The sequence below is a fragment of the Aspergillus aculeatus genome, assembly GCF_001890905.1.
Source record: "Aspergillus aculeatus ATCC 16872 unplaced genomic scaffold ASPACscaffold_5, whole genome shotgun sequence".
NCBI lineage: Eukaryota > Fungi > Ascomycota > Eurotiomycetes > Eurotiales > Aspergillaceae > Aspergillus > Aspergillus aculeatus.
Genome location: NW_017962980.1, coordinates 767,962 through 786,782, shown reverse-complemented (window position 1 = coordinate 786,782; position 18,821 = coordinate 767,962). Strand labels below are relative to the sequence as shown.

The 18,821-nt window shown below is 52.6% G+C and overlaps 8 protein-coding genes across 8 annotated transcripts; 4 read left to right on the top strand and 4 right to left on the bottom strand.

The window, feature by feature from the left end:
• Positions 1-53: 53 nt before the first annotated feature.
• On the top strand, positions 54-1,557 carry ASPACDRAFT_59099 (MFS transporter; the record flags this gene model as incomplete). Its single annotated transcript, XM_020203412.1, has 3 exons — positions 54-335; positions 372-701; positions 778-1,557. 3 exons carry the CDS (start codon positions 54-56, stop codon positions 1,555-1,557), a joined length of 1,392 nt encoding a protein of 463 aa, XP_020057735.1.
• Positions 1,558-2,242: 685 nt separating this feature from the next.
• Positions 2,243-3,641, bottom strand: ASPACDRAFT_51268 (uncharacterized protein; the record flags this gene model as incomplete). The annotated part of the gene is made up of 3 exons (XM_020202459.1): positions 2,243-3,263; positions 3,337-3,435; positions 3,499-3,641. The coding sequence occupies 3 exons, from the start codon at positions 3,639-3,641 to the stop codon at positions 2,243-2,245; spliced, it is 1,263 nt and encodes a 420-aa protein (XP_020057734.1).
• A 454-nt stretch (positions 3,642-4,095) lies between these two features.
• On the bottom strand, positions 4,096-6,111 carry ASPACDRAFT_1854771 (transcription factor domain-containing protein; the record flags this gene model as incomplete). The annotated part of the gene is made up of 5 exons (XM_020197401.1): positions 4,096-4,585; positions 4,646-4,878; positions 4,949-5,362; positions 5,423-5,739; positions 5,793-6,111. The coding sequence occupies 5 exons, from the start codon at positions 6,109-6,111 to the stop codon at positions 4,096-4,098; spliced, it is 1,773 nt and encodes a 590-aa protein (XP_020057733.1).
• Positions 6,112-7,543: 1,432 nt separating this feature from the next.
• Positions 7,544-8,520, top strand: ASPACDRAFT_59097 (DUF3431 domain-containing protein; the record flags this gene model as incomplete). Its single annotated transcript, XM_020203411.1, has 2 exons — positions 7,544-7,794; positions 7,884-8,520. 2 exons carry the CDS (start codon positions 7,544-7,546, stop codon positions 8,518-8,520), a joined length of 888 nt encoding a protein of 295 aa, XP_020057732.1.
• A 1,013-nt stretch (positions 8,521-9,533) lies between these two features.
• ASPACDRAFT_41652 (phosphatase PAP2 family protein) lies at positions 9,534-10,684 on the bottom strand (the record flags this gene model as incomplete). The annotated part of the gene is made up of 2 exons (XM_020200972.1): positions 9,534-10,512; positions 10,575-10,684. The coding sequence occupies 2 exons, from the start codon at positions 10,682-10,684 to the stop codon at positions 9,534-9,536; spliced, it is 1,089 nt and encodes a 362-aa protein (XP_020057731.1).
• Positions 10,685-12,467: 1,783 nt separating this feature from the next.
• ASPACDRAFT_26051 (ammonium transporter) lies at positions 12,468-13,923 on the bottom strand (the record flags this gene model as incomplete). The annotated part of the gene is made up of 3 exons (XM_020199385.1): positions 12,468-12,576; positions 12,630-13,465; positions 13,516-13,923. 3 exons carry the CDS (start codon positions 13,921-13,923, stop codon positions 12,468-12,470), a joined length of 1,353 nt encoding a protein of 450 aa, XP_020057730.1.
• Positions 13,924-16,682: 2,759 nt separating this feature from the next.
• ASPACDRAFT_41650 (translocon subunit SSS1) lies at positions 16,683-17,052 on the top strand (the record flags this gene model as incomplete). Its single annotated transcript, XM_020200971.1, has 3 exons — positions 16,683-16,767; positions 16,844-16,930; positions 17,012-17,052. The coding sequence occupies 3 exons, from the start codon at positions 16,683-16,685 to the stop codon at positions 17,050-17,052; spliced, it is 213 nt and encodes a 70-aa protein (XP_020057729.1).
• A 993-nt stretch (positions 17,053-18,045) lies between these two features.
• Positions 18,046-18,795, top strand: ASPACDRAFT_41649 (DUF3237 domain-containing protein; the record flags this gene model as incomplete). Its single annotated transcript, XM_020200970.1, has 3 exons — positions 18,046-18,227; positions 18,340-18,420; positions 18,579-18,795. The coding sequence occupies 3 exons, from the start codon at positions 18,046-18,048 to the stop codon at positions 18,793-18,795; spliced, it is 480 nt and encodes a 159-aa protein (XP_020057728.1).
• Between the last annotated feature and the right edge of the window lie 26 nt (positions 18,796-18,821).

Genomic DNA, 18,821 nt, shown 5'->3' with positions numbered 1-18,821 from the left:
CACCACCAAGATTCTGGATATGTCCTTTAACAGATACCGAGTTGGTGGTCGCCATGGCCATGAATCTCGATCCCACTCGCCCACCCTCGGTCGTCTCATCCAGCAATGCTATACACCTTGCATCTGTTCCCGCTCGCCCCGCTCCCGAGAATGACACTCCGCCCTCCCACGCGGTCACCGTCGCCCTGCGATGGAACGGATCAAAGACTATGATCTGGAGAGTACTGGCCACCTTCTGGGGCGCACTGATCATGGGCGCCAATGATGCAGCATATGGGGCGATAATCCCTTACGTTTGTACCACCACCTTCTCGGCGCCCAGAAGAGCACGTACGGTACAGTGCTAATCCAGGCTACTTTGCATGCTCCAGCTCCAGCTCGCCTACGACAAGAGCTATACTATAATCTCCCTTATATTCCTGTCCCCATTCCTGGGTTACACTATCTCCGCGGTCGTTAGTAATCTGATCCACCAGCGCCTGGGTCGTCGCGGCGTGGCCTTTATCGGCCCAGCATGTCACTTGCTTGCTTTTGCCGTCATCTCCACACGTCCCCCCTTCCCGGTGCTGGTGATCATGTACGTCTTTGTCGGACTGGGTAGCGGGATTCAGAATGCCGGGTGGAACGTGTGGATCAGCAGTATGGCCAATTCTCACGAAGTCCTCGGATGCTTCCACGGTTTCTATGGCATCGGGGCTACAGTGAGTCCGCTGATTGCGACGAGCGTGATCACGAAAGCTGGCTGGGAATGGAACTCATATTATTACCTTCTGGTAGGTCGAATCAGTCCTTTCCGCACGGGCTCTGTGTCTTGTTTTGCCATTTCTAATGTGCAAGTCCCAGACGGGGACGGCGGTGTTTGGACTCGTCAATGCCACCAGCGCCTTCTGGGCGGAGACTGCATCCAGGTACCAGCAGGATCATCCCTCTTCTGCGGGTCGAGAGGGCGGTGGGAGCTCTCTCCACCAGACCCGACTCTCACTCACGTACAGAGTCACCTGGATCTGTTCTATCTTTCTCTTCCTGTATGGCGGCATCGAGGTCGCAATTGGAGGGTGGATCGTCGTCTTCATGACCAGTGTCCGCCATGGCAGCCCCTTTGCATCGGGCATGGCTGGGACCGGCTTCTGGCTCGGCGTTACGCTGGGCCGCTTTGTGCTGGGGTTTGTCACCCCTCGCATTGGTGAGAAACGATCGATTATCCTGTACATTTTGCTTGCCATTGCGCTGGAGATGGTCTTCTGGCTCGTCCCGGAGTTTGTCGTCTCCGCCGTAGCCGTGGCACTGGTGGGATTCTTCTTGGGAACCATCTTCCCCGGCGTTGTGGTGGTTGCGACGCGGTTGTTGCCAAGGCACCTGCATGTCGCCGCCATTGGGTTTGCAGCTGCGTTCTCGATGGGCGGGGGAGCCGTCTTCCCTTTCACGATCGGCGCGATCGCACAGGCCAAGGGGGTAACAGTCCTGCAGCCCATCTTAGTGGCCATGTTGGCGGTTGCGCTGTTGATCTGGGGGACGGTACTGCGAGCTCCGATCCCGCAGTCACAGCATGAGGTTTGATATGACCCTTGTGCCCATGGGAGCGTGAAGTCAGGAGCATCTTGGATCACTATCGGCGGTCTCTGGTTCGGTTCGGAAAATCCAACACAAATGTAGACCTAAGAAGCTTCGGTCACTGCCTCCGTAATGTCTACAACTCAGGTGGAGAGCTTAGGTAAATTCACGTTCTTGCCGCGTGCTGGTACGGGTGCGCGAATACCGATAAGGAAAGGCTGGTGATGAGTTTGGTCGACCGAGTAAATAAACTAGATCTCTCGGCATCGCGCAAATCTCGGGGTCGGGCTCAACACCCCGAGGTTAAGACCGAAACGGCTGTTACAATACGCGGCGTCTCGGTCTGATACTCGGGTCTCGGTGAAAAAGTTTAAACTTCTCTTTTGCTTTTCGCGCTAGGGCATGGCATGACCAATTAACGAACGTCTGCTGTCCAGAGTTCGATAAAGGGTGGCTGGGTGTAGAATGCCTGATTTGGGTTGCAGGCAAAATACAAAGAAAATGAATGAGAGGGAAATCAAGATCACTTTTGATGGATGCCCAACATCAAGTCCTATTCCCAAAGACAAGTCTCATCACTCTTGACATCGACGCTAGATCTCTACTTAGAACCAAACCCCCCCCTGAGAGAGCTATTGAACGTATACCATGAACAAAGCTAGTAAATACATGATGTAACTCCAAACCCAGATTACAGGCCCCAGCTCCGATGCTTCCGCCAATCCTGCCGCGTCGACTCATACAAATCATCCACATTGATCAGATCGACCCCCTCCCTCACCAACACATGCCAAACATGATTCCTTAACCCCCGCGGCCACCCGGGCGTGCCCCAGTACCGCACCTTCAGCCCGCGGGCGTGCGCGGCGGCGACCTGCGCGCGCACGCGGGCCAACTGCGCCTCCGAGAACCGATTGCCGGCGAGGCTCCCGATCGTGCGCCGGAAGTCCACGGAGGCGTAGTAGCTGTTCGCGCGGGTGTAGTCGTCGTCACCGTCCAAGCTAGCGGGCAGGGAATCCTCCACCCTGCCTCCCGACGCCCGCGGCGGAGTCCCCTCCAGCTGGTCGAGCGGCGCATCGTAGAAGACGTCCCGGTAGGTCGTGTTGGCGACGAGGCGATGGAAGGGGACATCGCCGGTGGCGACGACGGTGACGGGCCGCTCGACGACCGCCGTGCCGTTGTAGTAGCTCAAGAATCCGCCGGCGCGCAGGGGCTGCAGCTGCGCCTGCACGGGCTCCCACAGCTCCTCGCCGGCGGTCTTGAAGTCGATCAGCAGGACGAGGGTCTGCGCGGGGTCGGTGGCGAACACGCCCGCGGGCGGGTGCGACCCGCGGTGGGCGGGCTGGAGCTGGCTGCTGCGCGTGTTGTGTTTCTGGAGCAGGTCGAGCAGCGGGTCGAGGTAGAGGCGGCGCAGCGTGATGTCGGCGTGCAGCGTGAACGGCGTGTGGCCGACCAGGAGGTCGTGGTTCGACGGCCAGATGTCGGCCTCCACGCCGATGCAGCCCGCGCGCAGCGCCGAGTAGAGCGGCACCTCGCGCCAGTAGTCGTTGTGCGAGTGGCAGTGCACCGGCTCGACCCCGTGCGTCGTCCAGTGCGAGAAGATCGAGGGCCGGCCGCCGGGGACGAGCCAGCCGTCGAGGCGGGCGTCGAGGTCGTCGGGGAAGAGGTATACCAGGGTGTTCCAGGTGAGGGAGGCGAGTTTGAATGTGCCGCTGGAGGATGATCCCGTGTCAGTTGGTTGAAGAGAGATATACACCCGGGTCTGGGAAGGTCTGCAACACTCACAGAAAGAACACCACGCCGCAGAATAGCCGCCGCAATGCTTGGATGATCCGCGCTTTTCGGGAGAGCGGGCGTGCAGGGAAGGATCGACGAGGTCTCGTCCTTGAAGCGTAGAGACTGAGAAACGGTCCGAGAAAAGGTATAGATCGCCCACTGCTGGCTGACTTCTTCTGCAAGTTGTCTAGAGGTAGAGTCTCGAATTGCGAGTCATCCATCTCTGAGTCTTCTTCGGGCACCATGTCCAGCGACTGTGGGATGGAGATGGCCCGAGAGGAAGAAGCTGGAGTATATGGTTGGGTGAAAGTCATTGCTGGGAAGTGTCTGTAGTGATTCACAGATAGGAATTAACGGAGCATGTTGAGCAGATCATTCGGGGTGGGGGGTAAGCGGAGGATAAACGATGCGAGGCCATCAAGTTGGTAAAGTGTGGTACGTTCACAATACCGATGGGTCCGAGCCAAGCCTCAGTGCCGAAAGCTTGTCTTTCCCTGGAGCTGACGCGGCCTGCCTGAAGAGACCCTTGGATGAACTCGAATAGCATGGAAGCATCAGTATTGTGTAATTCTTTACTCTCGGCCCATTGCGTCAAGGTGCTTGCTGCCGGGATTGGCCCGCACGAAGCTCTAGGCAGCCATGCTAACTACCACAACATACGCTGTACCACAGAGGACATTTCACATAACCCTCTAGAAAGAAAAAAAGATCGATGTAGGCAGATTCTAATATTAGGTCATTAATTCCTGATCGTCAAACCCTCAACACCTACGGATAGCCATCTGCCACAAAATCGGTGATCTCAGAATTCACCCATTCGAGCGAAGGCTGAGTGCCAAACAGTTCCCACATCGGAGCATTGTTCCACCACGAATCCATCTCTGGTCGTGTTGTCGTATCCAAAAATCTAGCCCCCTCAGTTTCTCCCTGGGCCGAGCCATTGTAGCGTTGATGGTCTGTGTTAAGTAGGGGGATACCGGCATCTGATGGAACGCTGGGCTCTTCAGGGTCGAGGTTCATGTTTTGCTGGACAGAGCAGGGACTGGTACTCTCTGCTTCCCCCTCAACAAGGGGACTGCAAAGGACGAGAAACTGAGTAAACAAGTGGTATAACCTGCCGATTGCAGGGTTTAAATCGATGAACCGATAAAGACCCTTGGTCGTGTCGCGCATCAGCCGGAAGTCTTCCACTTTCGACGTCCCAACCACATTGCAGAACAAGATATAGAAAGGAGTCATGGGGTAAGAGAAGACAGTCCTTGAATAGTCAAACCTCGTCAGGATACGGCATACAAGTACGAGGAAGAGCTCTACTCACCAGGTCAAGAACATCGGGTAAGCACCAACAAAGGCACCGTCCTCATCGAAAACTGTTTGCAGACGGCTCAAAGCCTCGAGCGCATGTCGCGCATGCTCGAGACATTCCTCCCGGTTCTGAGCCGTGCCCCAGATCCTTGATTTGCACTGTAGTATGGTTGTCACCATCGCGTGATATCGGAATTCTACCGCCATCCAATCCAGCTGCAGTTCCGGCCTGGAGCTTGCCCGGCGCTGATTGAGGTCAGTATTGTAGCTCAAATTTGCAGGAAGCTTCTAAGGAACAGCTTGCCTCCTCGATTACGATCTTCATCGAATTCAACTGCTGGATCATCCCATCGAGCTCGGCCGCAGGGTTACTTGTATCCCCAGGCCCCGCCCATCTGTAGAATAGCTCCAATGCAGCCTCTTGAATTTCCGCTAGTTCAACCGTGGTTCTGGTGATCGTGCTGAGCGACATGCCGTCGTCCATAGGGATGAGTGCGACAGGACTTACTCCCAGGCGTGGAAGTGAGGGCGGTCGAAGGAGAAGCATGCTTAGTGATTTATCGAGTAAGTAGCAGGAGGAAAGACAGAAGCGGGCATCTTCTTCCTCCTGCGTTAGAACGGGTGTATCATTGGTAATGTTGTGATGATTCATGGCGACAAGCAGCCGCGCAGCGAATGCCGTTAGCGTCCAGCTCTTCGTGGGGTTCCCTTGCATCTGATGAAGCAGCGCCTACTCGAGACATGGTCAGGAGGGCCACATGCAAATGATCAGGAGAGCCGTGCAACATACACCGGACAGTAGAGCCTGAACCAAGGATAGAGAGTGCGTCCCACTCAAATCAACCTGGTCTAGAGCCTTGAAAGCTGCTAGAGTATATTTATGACGAGTCATTCTAACATGGTTGCGAAGCCGCCCATTCATCTGTTGTTCCCGCAGACGGGCGAGGAAAAAGATGGCTTTGGTATAGACGCAGACGCGATAATGCAGAGATGTCTGACGATCGACTCTGCCTTCAGCAAGAGACAGGCTCATATGTTCCAGGCTTCTGACCGAGACATGGTCGGGCCAATGCAAGTGCTTCCCGGGCGGATCTCGGTGTGCTATGTCTATTCAATGTTAGAGGAAGAGGGTAGGATTTTCTTCACGTCTGAACACAAACCCTCTGACATCATGAAGTACGTCTCCAGGGTGAACTCCTCCAGGCCTGATACACTGGAATCCCCCGACTCTCTGGTATCCCCATGGAACAGTCCTTTCTCTAACGATGGCGCAGATATCCTGTTTACAAGGGATAGAGCACTTTCCAGGATGGTGCGTCGGTTGCAGGACAAGTGGTTGCTTTGCCGCAGTTCCTGCTGAATGAAGCGTCGTGCCTCACAGGCTTGTTGCGTTGCTATGTCCTGGACTGTAGCGGGGGATTCTATGACTCGTTGAGAAGCCCCATCATCGACTGCGGTCTTGATATTTGGCGTGCTCATGTTGGAAGCCTGGGAGCTCGTGGGAATGTCTAGTATCATATTTCTGTTGTTTTCAGACGCTTGGGAGTTGTGACTCGGTTCCTGTCTCGCGGATACCGCAGGAACATGGGGATTGCCTATGTATTGCTCCAGTGTTGATAGCCTCTTTGACAGTCCTGAAATTCTAGATGATGGGGTGTTACAACCCGAAGCCATTCCAATGAGCAAATGATCCGCTCACCGAAAGATCTGGGGACTTACCGTGAGACTCTAGGGCGCATACTGCGCCGTGGCCGAGCCCTTCGACATTCTGCTTCCGCATCCACGCAGTTCATGCAAGGGTCGAGTCGGTCACATTTCACCTATATCAGCTGTTATCTTAGACGACATGCTGGAGAAGAAAGTATAATGACTTGTGTCACGGTTCTTGCCACTGACCTTTCTGGAGTGACAGAGGTCGCACTTGTCAAGGACATAAATAGATGTCAGCGTGGTGTCAGATCTGTGCTTGTCGCGGTTTGTGGGATGGAAGGGAGACAGAAAGACAGCAAAGTTTCACCAAGCCACGGACATGCTAGGAAACTGGGGCTCAAGTCGGACAGAAGACGTACAGCGGATCTTTCCAGAATCACCTGGGACGCCATTCTGCCATGAAGCACCAACAACAACGCACTCTTGGCGTAGAGGTATCTTTTTCTTTCCCCGAACTGTTGATATTCGGATGTCCGAGCATCCGCCCTGAAATGGCAATGGCTACTTGCTGGAGTGGCACGAGACACTTTCATTACGATGAAGTGCAGAAGTAAGAGATGGAGGCCCGTCAGATCTGATAAGAAATCGACCTACCGGTGGTGGATGTTGGTTTTGTTTGTTCATTCATCCCGTGGCTGTGGGTATTTTATTCTCTGATGCGGTATTGCGGGTTTCGGAGATGTAATTAGAATACCAGACCGAAACATTCGCCACGGTGACCCAGACGCGTGTCTTTGAAGTATGGCTACCAACCGATGAACACAAAGGACGTGTACGCATACTGTCAATTAGCGTTTACAAGTGATCGGTAAGCCAGAGATGCAGTCGGGTAGGTGTAAATGGCTCACTCGTCAGATTCACTGCCGGCAAAATTGGACATGTTACCACTACAAATTCAAGCTTGATAGTGCCCACTTGGTGCGGTTCAGGTGGGACTGCCAGGCGCTCCTTGGTTGCATTCATGAAGAGCGTTTGACCAGTCTCCTATCATGTACAGTGTGTAGTTTGCTGGGCTCGGAAACCCTATCAGAGATTCGATGAAGCCTATAAGTATGCATACGTAGGTGTCCAGGTATAGTCATAAGGTAGGTTTCCTCAATGAGTATTAAACAAGCATTCCCATCCCTCTACTCTCCAAGCCCTACTCAACCTTAATAGGTCACTTGAGGGTTTTTATTCCGCTTAGGAAGTACACTTCATCATGAAATGGCCCCTGCGACAATTCCTCTGCTTCAGCATAGCACTCTTCCTCCCCCTCCTTCTCCTGGACCTCCATCTCCGGGATCTATGCGACCAGTACCAGGCCAAGCGATATGCCATCGACTGGTTCAACTCTTGGTCCACCCCAGCAGGACCGCCAAGGAATATGACAGAAGACTACGGTGACAAGGTGATAGTCGTCGCCAAACTACAGGAGGAAAACACCGAGTGGATCGAGCAAGAACTGCCCGAGTGAGTTGGAACCAAACCCCCCCCCCCAACCCTCCAACCCATCAACAGCAAAATAGCTAGGCATCGCTGAACCACATGTGTATACCTAGCTGGCAACGGGCCATATACATTGTAAACCCCTCCCAAGAAGCCGTGGCCGACACCCAGCAGCTCAAAACCCCGCTCAACAAGGGCCACGAATCCATGGCCTATCTGACCTATCTGATCGAGCACTACGAGCACCTGCCCTCGACCATCGTCTTCCTGCACGCGCATCGCTCGGGGTTCTTCCGGGCGTGGCACGTCGACGCCCCGTTACACGACAACGTCTGGTCCATGCGAGCGTTACGAGTTGACTTTGTCCAGCAGAATGGCTACGTCAACCTGCGATGCAACGCGAATCCGGGATGCGTGAGGACCGCATACCCCAACGGCCATCTGACCCCCCAGATCTTCAGGGAGGTCTTCAGGAATACAAGCACACCGCCTGCAGATGACGACGACGACACGGGGGTCATCATGATGCCCCAACCGAGCAACGGGGAGAAGGCTTTTCAGATTCCGGTCCGGATTGCGGCGCCGTGCTGTGCGCAGTTTGCGGTGTCCCGACAGCGGGTGCTGGAGAGACCCTGGGATGACTACGTGAAGATCCGACAATGGGTCATCGAGACGGATCTGGACGATGCGCACAGCGGCCGGGTGATGGAATATCTTTGGCATATTATTTTTGGCAAAGAACCCGTGTAGTAAGTCATGCCTGGAGCGTCCCTTGTCTGGAGCAGACTGTACTAATCAAGCTCGGTTGCGGTTGTTCAGCTGTCCGGATTCAACACTGTGCTACTGCCAAGTGTATGGGCGGTGCTGAGCCTTTATTCAGAAGCCTATTGTAGGGCACTATCGTATTTACTTCCAATGTTATCGCTGAGTGCTTGAGTACAACTGTAATCTCTCTTCAACCTGTCGCTTACGGTCGTCTGAGTTCCTGCTTAATGCAACGATAGTAGCTTGTAACATTGCAATGTTAGACCAATTCTGGTATAGCTCGGTAAAAGCTTAGCTCCCAGGGGGAAAGCTAGGGTTTTTCCGGCTGAATACCCTGAGTAGCAGCTCACACGGGCAACAGCCCAAATCTATTTCTGCTACAATCAACCCAAGTCCTGCAGCTGAATATCAGTTTACTCCCACCATACAATCTCCCTGTTCTTCCTGCCCTGGTCTAAGCCACAATGCTTACGTCGATTTTTTACGATACATAGTTTTTGGTACTCTGGTATCTGTACCTTCAACGCTTATCTATCTTCCCAAATTTGTTCGGAAGTTCGGGCGGCCGAAAGCCAAATTTCTCTGCCCCCAACAAGCAACGCGGTATCAAGTCGATTCTTGACTTGGATTTTCATGGATACTGAAATCAGAGACATGAGCATACACGTGGGTAATCCCCAGATTTTGATTGAATACTGGGGCGACTGGGTCTGGGTTCAAACCCACTTCGAATTTCGTAAAAGAAACTTGGTACGCGGAGACCAGAAGTGGGTCAGCGCCCGGTATTTTTCAACGTATCTAAATTCTTGGAACAAGGGTCCGAATGGATACGTTACTTTGTCTATCGAAAGAAATATTCTGCTGAATCGTTGTTGGCAAGAGCAATTGCATGAATCCTCAATAGCATACAGAAGCCGCAAGTCAGACTGTCAGAAGGATCCACACAGCATATTGTATATACATAGGACATGATCAAGACCAAATCTAAAACAAGCAGCCTAGGGATTGGCAACCCGCAACACACTCCGCGAGCCTCCATCGATAGTGTTGAGCTCGACATCCAGAAACCCCTCGCGATTCTCCACCTGCCTGTGGTCATCACCCCGAAACTCCCGTGGGGCAACCAAGCCCACCCCGAACGCATGGTCCGCTGACCGCGGACTCAACGTCCAGCCCCAACCCCCAACCCCCTGCCCAGTTGGGGCGTGATACCAGCGGAAGCCCAGGATCGCAAAGACGATCCCAATCAAACTCCCTCCCAGAATATCCCACCCGGCATGCATGTAGTCCATATAGCGAGTGCCGCAGATGTAGAGTGCACCGCCGATGGGTATAGCGGTCAGCACGAGTAGATACGCGGGTGGAGCAGCAGCAGCAGCAGCAGCAGCAGCAGACCGGCTGGACGCGTCCCCGTGGTGGGCAGCACTAGCAGGAACAGCACGGGCGAACTTCGCCCCCAGCCAGAGCGACAGGTACAGCAGGCCTGACCACGAGAACGAGGAGTGACCGGACGGGAACGCGGCGAATCCGTCGCGGAGGGTCTTGGAGTCGGTCGTTTGGCAGATGCGCGTGGTGACCATCACCGGGGCTTCCGGACGCTGCACGCCCAGCCCGCTGACGGCGTACGCGGTAATGTTGAGGGACGACAGGTTCGGTTGGCACCGCGCGAGCAGATCGGGCCGGGGCTTGCCCACCACGTCCTTGAGGCCGGAGGTGATGAAGAAGGCGCCGGCGAGACTGAGACCCAGCCCCAGCCACCCGGCGTGCCATTCCCAGAGGCGGAGTCTCCAGGGGATCGGGAGGAGGAGACTGAGGGCGGCGATGAGAAGCGCGGGGACGGCGCAGCAGACGATTCCGACGGTAACGATCGAGACGGTGTCGTCTTTCAAGGGGTACGAAATGCTGGGGTCGTCGAGGGAGAAGACGTGTTCGGAGCCGGTGATGCTGTATAGGATAGCACCGACGATGACGAGAAGACTGCAAATAAGAAAAGTTTCAGCAATGGGTGTTCTTCTCGCACAAGGGTTAACGCTACAGACATGATGAACATCCAGTCGAGCACGTAGGAAAATATCAAGCGCTTGGGGGTTCTTCTTGGCTCGCCAGATAGCAGGGCAAAGTCTCTGCTGTCTTGCCGCACGGCTGCCATAGTGAATCTTGTAGTCCATAGAATTATCGATGTATCTACAGCGCCGGTAGAGGACTTTATAGTCAATTATAGTGCCAGGCGGCCAGGCCCACTATTATGTTTCAGGTAATAAAACTGCTTAAGGAGCAGCGGCATTGGATCACGAGTCAAACCAGCCCTAGGCTTAGCGCTGCTAATTTCGGTCGGTATGGAGAGTATTTGGGAAATTGGCTTGAAGCTGACAGCACGGCTCTATCAAGCGATTGCAAGTGACCTCTCAAAATTAACTCGCATCAATTCACTATCTCTCATGTTATGCATCTGTGCGTTGGTGTACGAGTTGTTACAGGCTTACGCCGTCAGATCTCAGCGTAGCATACAAGACAAGCAAAAAGCAGCAGTTCAGTTCCCCTCCCTTCCTGGGGTTATGTATCAGCTAAATAATCACGATCAGTAGAGTCATCTCTGTCCGGCACTTTTAGATACGAGAATTCCAAGCATATAAGGAGAATCGCATTCTCAATTAGCGCCTCCCGTCATGCATCGCTAAACTACTTCCCTATTTTCCTCATCCTTGTCATTGCTCTCGCCTTTGATCTACCACGCAAGCGCTTGGTCTTGTTTTTCAAGGTTGATAAGTTACTGCACTATATCATTGCAACTAACATAACCTTAACTCTGTTAAGTGTGGCGATATACCCCGTAACTTCTGCACAGGGCGCTCCCTCAGATTGGTGGTGCATAGTCGGAGAACAATGTATTTAAGTATACAGGGAAGATGCCACAGGTATGAGACATCTCGACTTTCAGGAGAGATTAAAACAACTTACGTCTGCAACCCAATCAGCAGACAATGTCTTCATTTGTGGTCGGTGCTAAATAAGAAACGAAGCTTTCAACAGTCTGTCAATTGCAGGAGCCAAGACGCGCCAATCGTTGACAGAGAGAACAAGCACCCATGAATTGGATCTAGCTATAGTCAAGACGCGGTCAATGCTATCATTGGTTTATGCTATAGAAGACTTTCAGACAATAATCCACAAAGCCGAAAGAATTCTGATTGATTCTTAGTGTGAAAAGGTTTCAAAGTTCTTCTCAGAGCCGTAGTATCATGATCTAAGTGGCTAAGCTATCATCAGGGAAAGTTTGCTTATCCAGAGACCTAGACAGGTTCAAAAATCTCCCCGATCTATGTAGCAAAGTGTTGCGGCTTACAGATCTACTCGACGGGTCTAGAACTCAAGATGAAGCATGGCTGTGCAACTCGGCAATCACCTCCGATGGTCGCTTTCTGTACACGAGCACGTGGGTCTGGGGTCCGGGCAGTTTCCCTGGGTCGTATAGGCCGTACTTGTGGTTGAACTTTGAATCCGAGGGGCGGTGGTTTAAAGTTTCGGTAGTATACGAGTGGCGAGTCGGAGAGCCGGGGATGGATGAGAATAGGAGGTGAGTTCTTTTGTTGCGGTCGGAATTCATGTGCTTTTTCTGTTTGCTGCGTAGGGACTAAAGAGGACATTTTACCGAAGAGGTTGGTTTGATTTTGATTCAAGGAATCCTTAATGTGTCCCCGGTGATTGTGAGGCAGATTTTGCATGGGGTCCGGAGTAATCTACCGTATAGAGTGTCCCACAAGTTATGGAATGTGTTAGGTGCTTTTCGTTGTCTAGTGCTGAAGTCTTGGTTGTTGTCAACTGAGTGAACATAGAGATCGCTCTTTTCACTTTTTAGCACAGCTTCAAGCTTATGAGAAGTGAAGCAGTGCCAGCAAAGAGCCAATCCATCCATAAGCCACCGATATGCCCTTCTATATCTGGACTGAGCCTTGGAATGGATGGTACTCCTCCTCTCCAGCCCATTGAGCTTCGTGCAACGACTCGTCCATCTGAGACTTGTCCATCCCAGAAATAACCTCACTGTCCACATAAGTTAGCGATCCTTCTCTCACCCGATACCCCTCAGAACATACTCATCTGTAGCCAGAACCTCCAACCCAGGCACGCAATCGATCAATGCATAGAGCAGATAGCTTCCTCCAAAACTCCAGACGAAGCCGATCAGCGCCTCGACGACTTGGATACCAAGTTGTCTCCAATTCCCGTCAAAGAGACACCCACCCGTGATCTCCGTGACTCCGTCATACGCAGCCACTTCCTTTTGCGCAAAGAGGCCCGTGACGATGGTGCCCAGAAACCCACCGAGACAGTGCGTGGCGAAAGTATCGCCATTATCAACCCAGCGGTAGTACTTCGCGTGTTTGGTGAACTTGATGCGCAGAGCCTGGTAGCCACAGACTGCGCCGAGAACACCAAATCCCATTGCGGTCGGCATGTCAATGAAGCCGGCGCTTGGGGTGATGAGGACGAGTCCCGCGATCGCTCCGAGAAAGGTACTGTCTAGACTCCATTTGCCAGTATGGTAATGCGTGAGACTAGCCCACGTGATGGCCCCTGAGGCAGCGCATAGGTTGGTCACACAGGCGGCCATGACGCTCTTGAAATTGAGGGCGAGGGTGGTGCCCGCGTCGAAGGCAAGCCAGGCGTTCCAGATGATAATGAGAGCGAGAAGTTGACAAAGTGTATTGTGTGGGCGGTGAAGAGCGAGATGGCTCGGGGTGCGCAACGAGGAGCGTCGTGAACGGAATAGAGGATAGGATAGATACACACTTAGAGCTGTGGCTGTGGCTCCGCTGCAAATATGGACTGGCGTACCTCCAGCGAAGTCGAGGGCACCAAGGTTGGCGAGAAACCCTGTTTCAGACCAGACCATGTGGGCAAGAGGTGCATAGATGAAGGTGCACCATAGCTATACAGTGTTAGCGGAGCCGACCGGGAGTACCAGGAAGGGTGACTGACGAAGATGAAAGGGATTAAGGGAAGTAGTCGCCCACGCTCGCAGGCACCACCGATCGCGATTGCACACACAGTAGCGCAGAAGATGAGCTGGAACTCCGAGAACAAGATCTCGGGGATAGAACCAACGGGATTAGCAAGAACTCCAATGTGAAACGCCTTGCTGAGATCTCCAATAGCGCTGTTGCCCTCGCTGTAGGCGAGAGAGTACCCAATCATCCACCATTGAATGGTACAGACAGCGACCGCCAGCAAACCAGGGTAGAAGGATGCGAGACTGTTAAAGCGTGTAGAATAGCCCGAGTAGGCAAGACCGACAGCAGGGATGATTAGCCAGCAAAAGACAGAACACACAAGGATGAACAGAGTATCAATCTTGGAGCAGCTCTCCCAGGCTGCCTGGACCGACATGGCGGTTGAGTGTATGGCGATGCTCGACACAGCATGTTGAAAGTGCTAGGTCGCGATCTTCGGCTTTATAGGTCTCTCGGAAGGGCGAATGATGAGTTATGCACGAGTGACGAATCATACATGCATGGCTTATCAGTTGGCACGACTTGAGCGAAAGTGTTCGACAAGATCAAGCTCGGCTATAAGCTGTGAACATTGATAAGATACGTGCATAAAAGAGGGGTTGCCAAGACAACATGCATGGGATGAATAGTTGATGCCTTGCAGGAAAGTGCTGGGCGACTAGCGCGGCCGTGATTATGCATCCGCTAGGTACAGTGCAAAAGCAAAAGAGAGTCAACGTGAACTTGATCACTTTACCGAGCGCCTTCGAAGGCTCCAATTCTGGCCCATTCGATCTGCATTTCCTGTTCAACTAGAACTGCCACCGAGAATCCTACGCATCGTAGCGATTTGATAACTGCAAGAGCTCGGTCGCGTTCCGGGGTGTCGGACAGGTGCGATCTAAAACCATTGAGAACTGGTGCATAAATGACTGCCTCCAGTTTGAGAGAAGGAAGATGATTTTCTATATATGCAAAAGCCTGAGCGGCTTGCTGATGGGCCAACGAGACATCCGTGACAGGAAGCGGAATAGCAAGGTTGAGCCAGGTCGGATGATGGAAGATCTGCAATAGGCCAGCAAGAGCCCAGTAATAATATGGCTTTATTGATTGGCAGACCAAATCAGACTCCCGGTCTGAGTAGAAATGATTACCGAGATAATTCTTTGCTGTAGACTAGCAGCCTGGTTTACCAGCTCGATCCCGGCCATGATATGCTCGGAGCTGATATGAGTATGAAGGGAAACTTGCTTTGACCGATGTCAGTCCAGATCAGTAGCCTGCTAGACTGATCAATTCATGGTCGAAAAGGGTCGTCATCGGGGACTAACTCACTGGTATTGCAAAAGCCCCATCTGCTCTAGATATGTCGTCAAAACTTCCCATTGTAGATCGATGCTCTGTAGCAAATAAGTCGAGACATCGGGTAATGTTGACGCCCCTATCCCCCAGAAAACGTTATCCTCCCAGCATATGGCCCAGAAGGTACCACATGTTCGTAAGAACCGACGGACCTTCGATTGCAAAGACGATAGAGGATAAGGACCATCCTTTTGAGACAATGACGACACAATCTGGGAGATCAGCGAGCACCAGCTACTTCCACTGGCATATAGCAGCAGCTATAGTTATTCCCCGGTCAGAAGCTGAAACGAGTATGAGAACAGCAAACAGCATACGTCGGCGAGTCCTAGCAAAGAGGCGGAGATGAGAGTTCCAGTCCTACACTGCTGCTATAGGCTGGGCTTAAGTGACATCAGGACCTTTGAACGCAAATCGGAAAGTGTAGACCGCGCGTGATGGTTGAGGCGAGAATTCGATTTGATCGAACTAGCACTTTGAGCTACGTAGGCTTCACCCACGAGGGTTACAGCACTGCGCACTAAATCATCGTGGCGGAAAAGAACCCCAATGGATTCAAAGCAGAAAAGTTGGATGAATGGCGAGGTGGCAGAGCCCACGAGGTCGAAAAAGAAACTGGTATATGACGACTCATTTGTAGGCCGGTAAGCACCTAGGCACTTGTTTGTAGGCGGTGCTGGTAAGAGACGATGGTGAAGTTGGAGGTAGGCGTGCAGAAGGCGCAGTTGAGTCCTCGCTTCGCGCAGATTGAGCAAGGTCTACCACCATCGCACTATAGACCATGAGTTCTTCGTATAACTTCTCGGGGTACGGTCGAGTATAGTATACCTTTGCATGCTCACGTCGACAATGAACGCAGTGACGCCGCTTTAGACGTAGGTCTTTCTGTCCACATGGCATACTGAATGAGAGTGTCCGGGAGAAAATATTCCAGCAGGAAAGAATCCCAGCGGTCGAAAGGACTGGACATGATCAAAAAACTAGATTTCTCGGTCGGAGGTTTCGTGGGCTCAGTAATATGTGACCGGTTTCTGGTGCCTGGACAATTGTAGACTGAGTGGGCCCTGACGGAGACGCAGCAGCGGCAGCATCCACAGCTGGGGTAGGGGTTCTGAATTATCTATACCCAAACAGGTAATAATGTTGCGGTTAGTGCTTAGTGCGCATGCTATCCCAGTCTCAGCCAGAAGGCATTTGTAGTATATCTTTTCATTGTAGGTTGTGTTCTGACCCATGACTATTAAGATATTTACCTGGGATAGATAACATAGTGCGGTGATGGACTTAGCTTGAAAGCCTCTTATAATGCACAAGCTACTCAGTCCTGCTTTGATTCAACTCCAAGTAGAAGGAGGCCGAAAGAGGAGAGAGCATGCGAGGGATGGTACCAGGATAGATTTGCAACTCAGCACTGATGCTTAAAGCACATGATATAGATCTGATAGGAGATACCATCCATCGGGTAGAACTCTGACTGGGACATAGATTATTTTTCTCGACTAAAGCATTGTGTGAATAACGAGACCAGCCACAAGCCCACTAGCCACAGAAATTACATGGGCCTCATCAGCCACAAGTGCCAAGCTATTTATCTCGATCAGGTGATACGTGGCCATTATCTCGGCTCAACTATAGTCCGGCTCCTGAACGGGGGCAATTCCTCCGACTAGTTCGCATCCCCGAAGAGCACAGCTGGCCCATTCGCGTTCCACCCCATCCAACATTCTGTCCTCAATCCACCCTTTCCACTCATTGCACCACCACCCCCCAAATCATCCTCCTCACACAGTCACCATGTCCGACCAGGTCCAAGAGCTTCTCAACGTGCCTCGCGAGTTCCTCCGCGAGGGTATGCAATTCGTCAACCGCAGCCAGAAGCGTGAGTCTCCTGCTCCCTCGTGACCTCTCGCCTCCGTGACTCTTTCCTGATAGCAGTTGGCTAATGCGCAACACAGCCGACAAGCGCGAATTCATCAAGATCAGCCAGGCTGTTGGCACTGGTTTCCTCATCATGGGATTCATCGGATACATCGTCAAGCTAAGTATGTGTCGCCTTCCGAGTGTTGCGGCCCCTGTCGGACATTGTCAACACCAGAGCAGCCGTAGCTAATGAACGAATGCAGTCCACATCCCCGTCAACAACGTCCTTGTCGGTGGCGCCTAAGCGATTCCCTACCTTTGAGGATTGGTTGCTGAGTGGTCTTTCGGATCACTTCCCAAGCGGCATGGGACCCAACCTGCGGACTTGAACTTCGAACGGCTGTCTCGGGCTCATGGCTTCTACTGGGAAATAGCAATTGGTGGTCGGAATAGAGCGGGGAATATTGGAAACGGGTCATCTTATCGTATTATACCTCACCGCGCGAGTCTTGGACTTTACAACAAGCGTCTTGATGTCTTTTCTATCGCCGGGCCGGGGGACGCTGTCTGGACCGAAGGGTCGCACGGCAGCTTTCTCCGCGGGTGGAAAAAGGAAGCCGGTCGGTCTTCGAGAGATCGGGCTGACCGGCATATGTGCATAATCAATCTGGGTAGGCGTTTATGGGGTGCTCTCTAATGAGAACTTGGTCTTTCTACATGTTTATGCTCGCCGGCAACTATTCTTCAGGAATGAAGTGTGCTCCAATGTGCAGTGCACTGTCACAGTCGAAATCCCTTCCGACAAGTACTTGATAACTGGATTTGATAAGAGGCATCCCCAAAACCAGAGCTGTCACAACACCACTGCAAAACAGTAAACCCACCCCCGGTGATAAGTCACACCAGATGATGTCACCACTTCCGTACACCAATTGTTTTATCTCATACCATTGAAGTAGACTCCAAACACAAAACCACAATTAAGAGACCCAGGAACCGACTAAATACTCGAACAAAATCATCATCCCGCCTTTTCCGAACACTTTCCTTAAGAAAGAGCCTAGGCAAGCCAGTGGATCCCACTCCTCGCCCAACTGCCGACATCCGAACCCATGCTTGACTTCATCATCATCACTACCACCACCACAGCACAGACTCCACCCCAGCCCCGAACTACGTAGCACTTCTACCTCACCAAGCTACAGGAACATAAATCCCCCCTCCCGCCCCTTCAACTCCGCATTATTCTTCCCCGAAAAGATACCGATAACAACCCAACGACCCCAAAAAAAAAAAGATGGCCCCGATCTCCCCACCCCCACAACTCACCCACCTCTTCACCCTCCGCTGCGCCGTCGACCCCCCGATGGAGATCGGCCACGGCCCCTACGGCCGTCGCCGCTGCGTCCCCATCAAATCCGGCACCGTGCGCGGGGATTTCCTCAATGGGGAGGTCGTCCCCGGCGGGGCGGATTTCATGTATGCTTTTTGCCTGGCCCTCTTTCCCCCTCCCCCCGAATCTATTTTGCGCGACAGAATTGTCTAGTAGTGGTGAGTTGAGTGGATTATGGAAGCTGACCTTCGGAAAAAGGCTCGTCGAGGAGAATCAAACCACGCATGTGAATACCAACTACGTGATTAAGAGTGATGATGGGGCGTTTATCTATATCCGGTATGTTTTGTTCACGGCCCTGGGGTGATCTCGCCAGGGCTGCTAAGGAGACGATGTGCGAGAGGCCTGTTTTGAATGGAGAGGGGTGTGGGAGAAGGGGTTGCTTAAGAATAATTGGGCAGGCTGAGTCGAACGGCTAATGCTGGATTGCAATATAGGACTGAGGGAACCCGCTCCGGTCCTCCGGAGGTCCTGAAAGCTCTCATGGAAGGCGATGATGAGGTTGACCCCGATCAGTATTGGTTCCATTTGCATATCAAGCTGGAGACCGGGCATGAGCGGTACCGGTGGATGAACAATAGGGTCATTGTGGGGAGGGCGACGCGCGCTAAGGGGGAAGTTGCGTACGACGCATATTTTCTGGACAACAACTAGTTCGACTCATTGCATTAGCGGGCTCG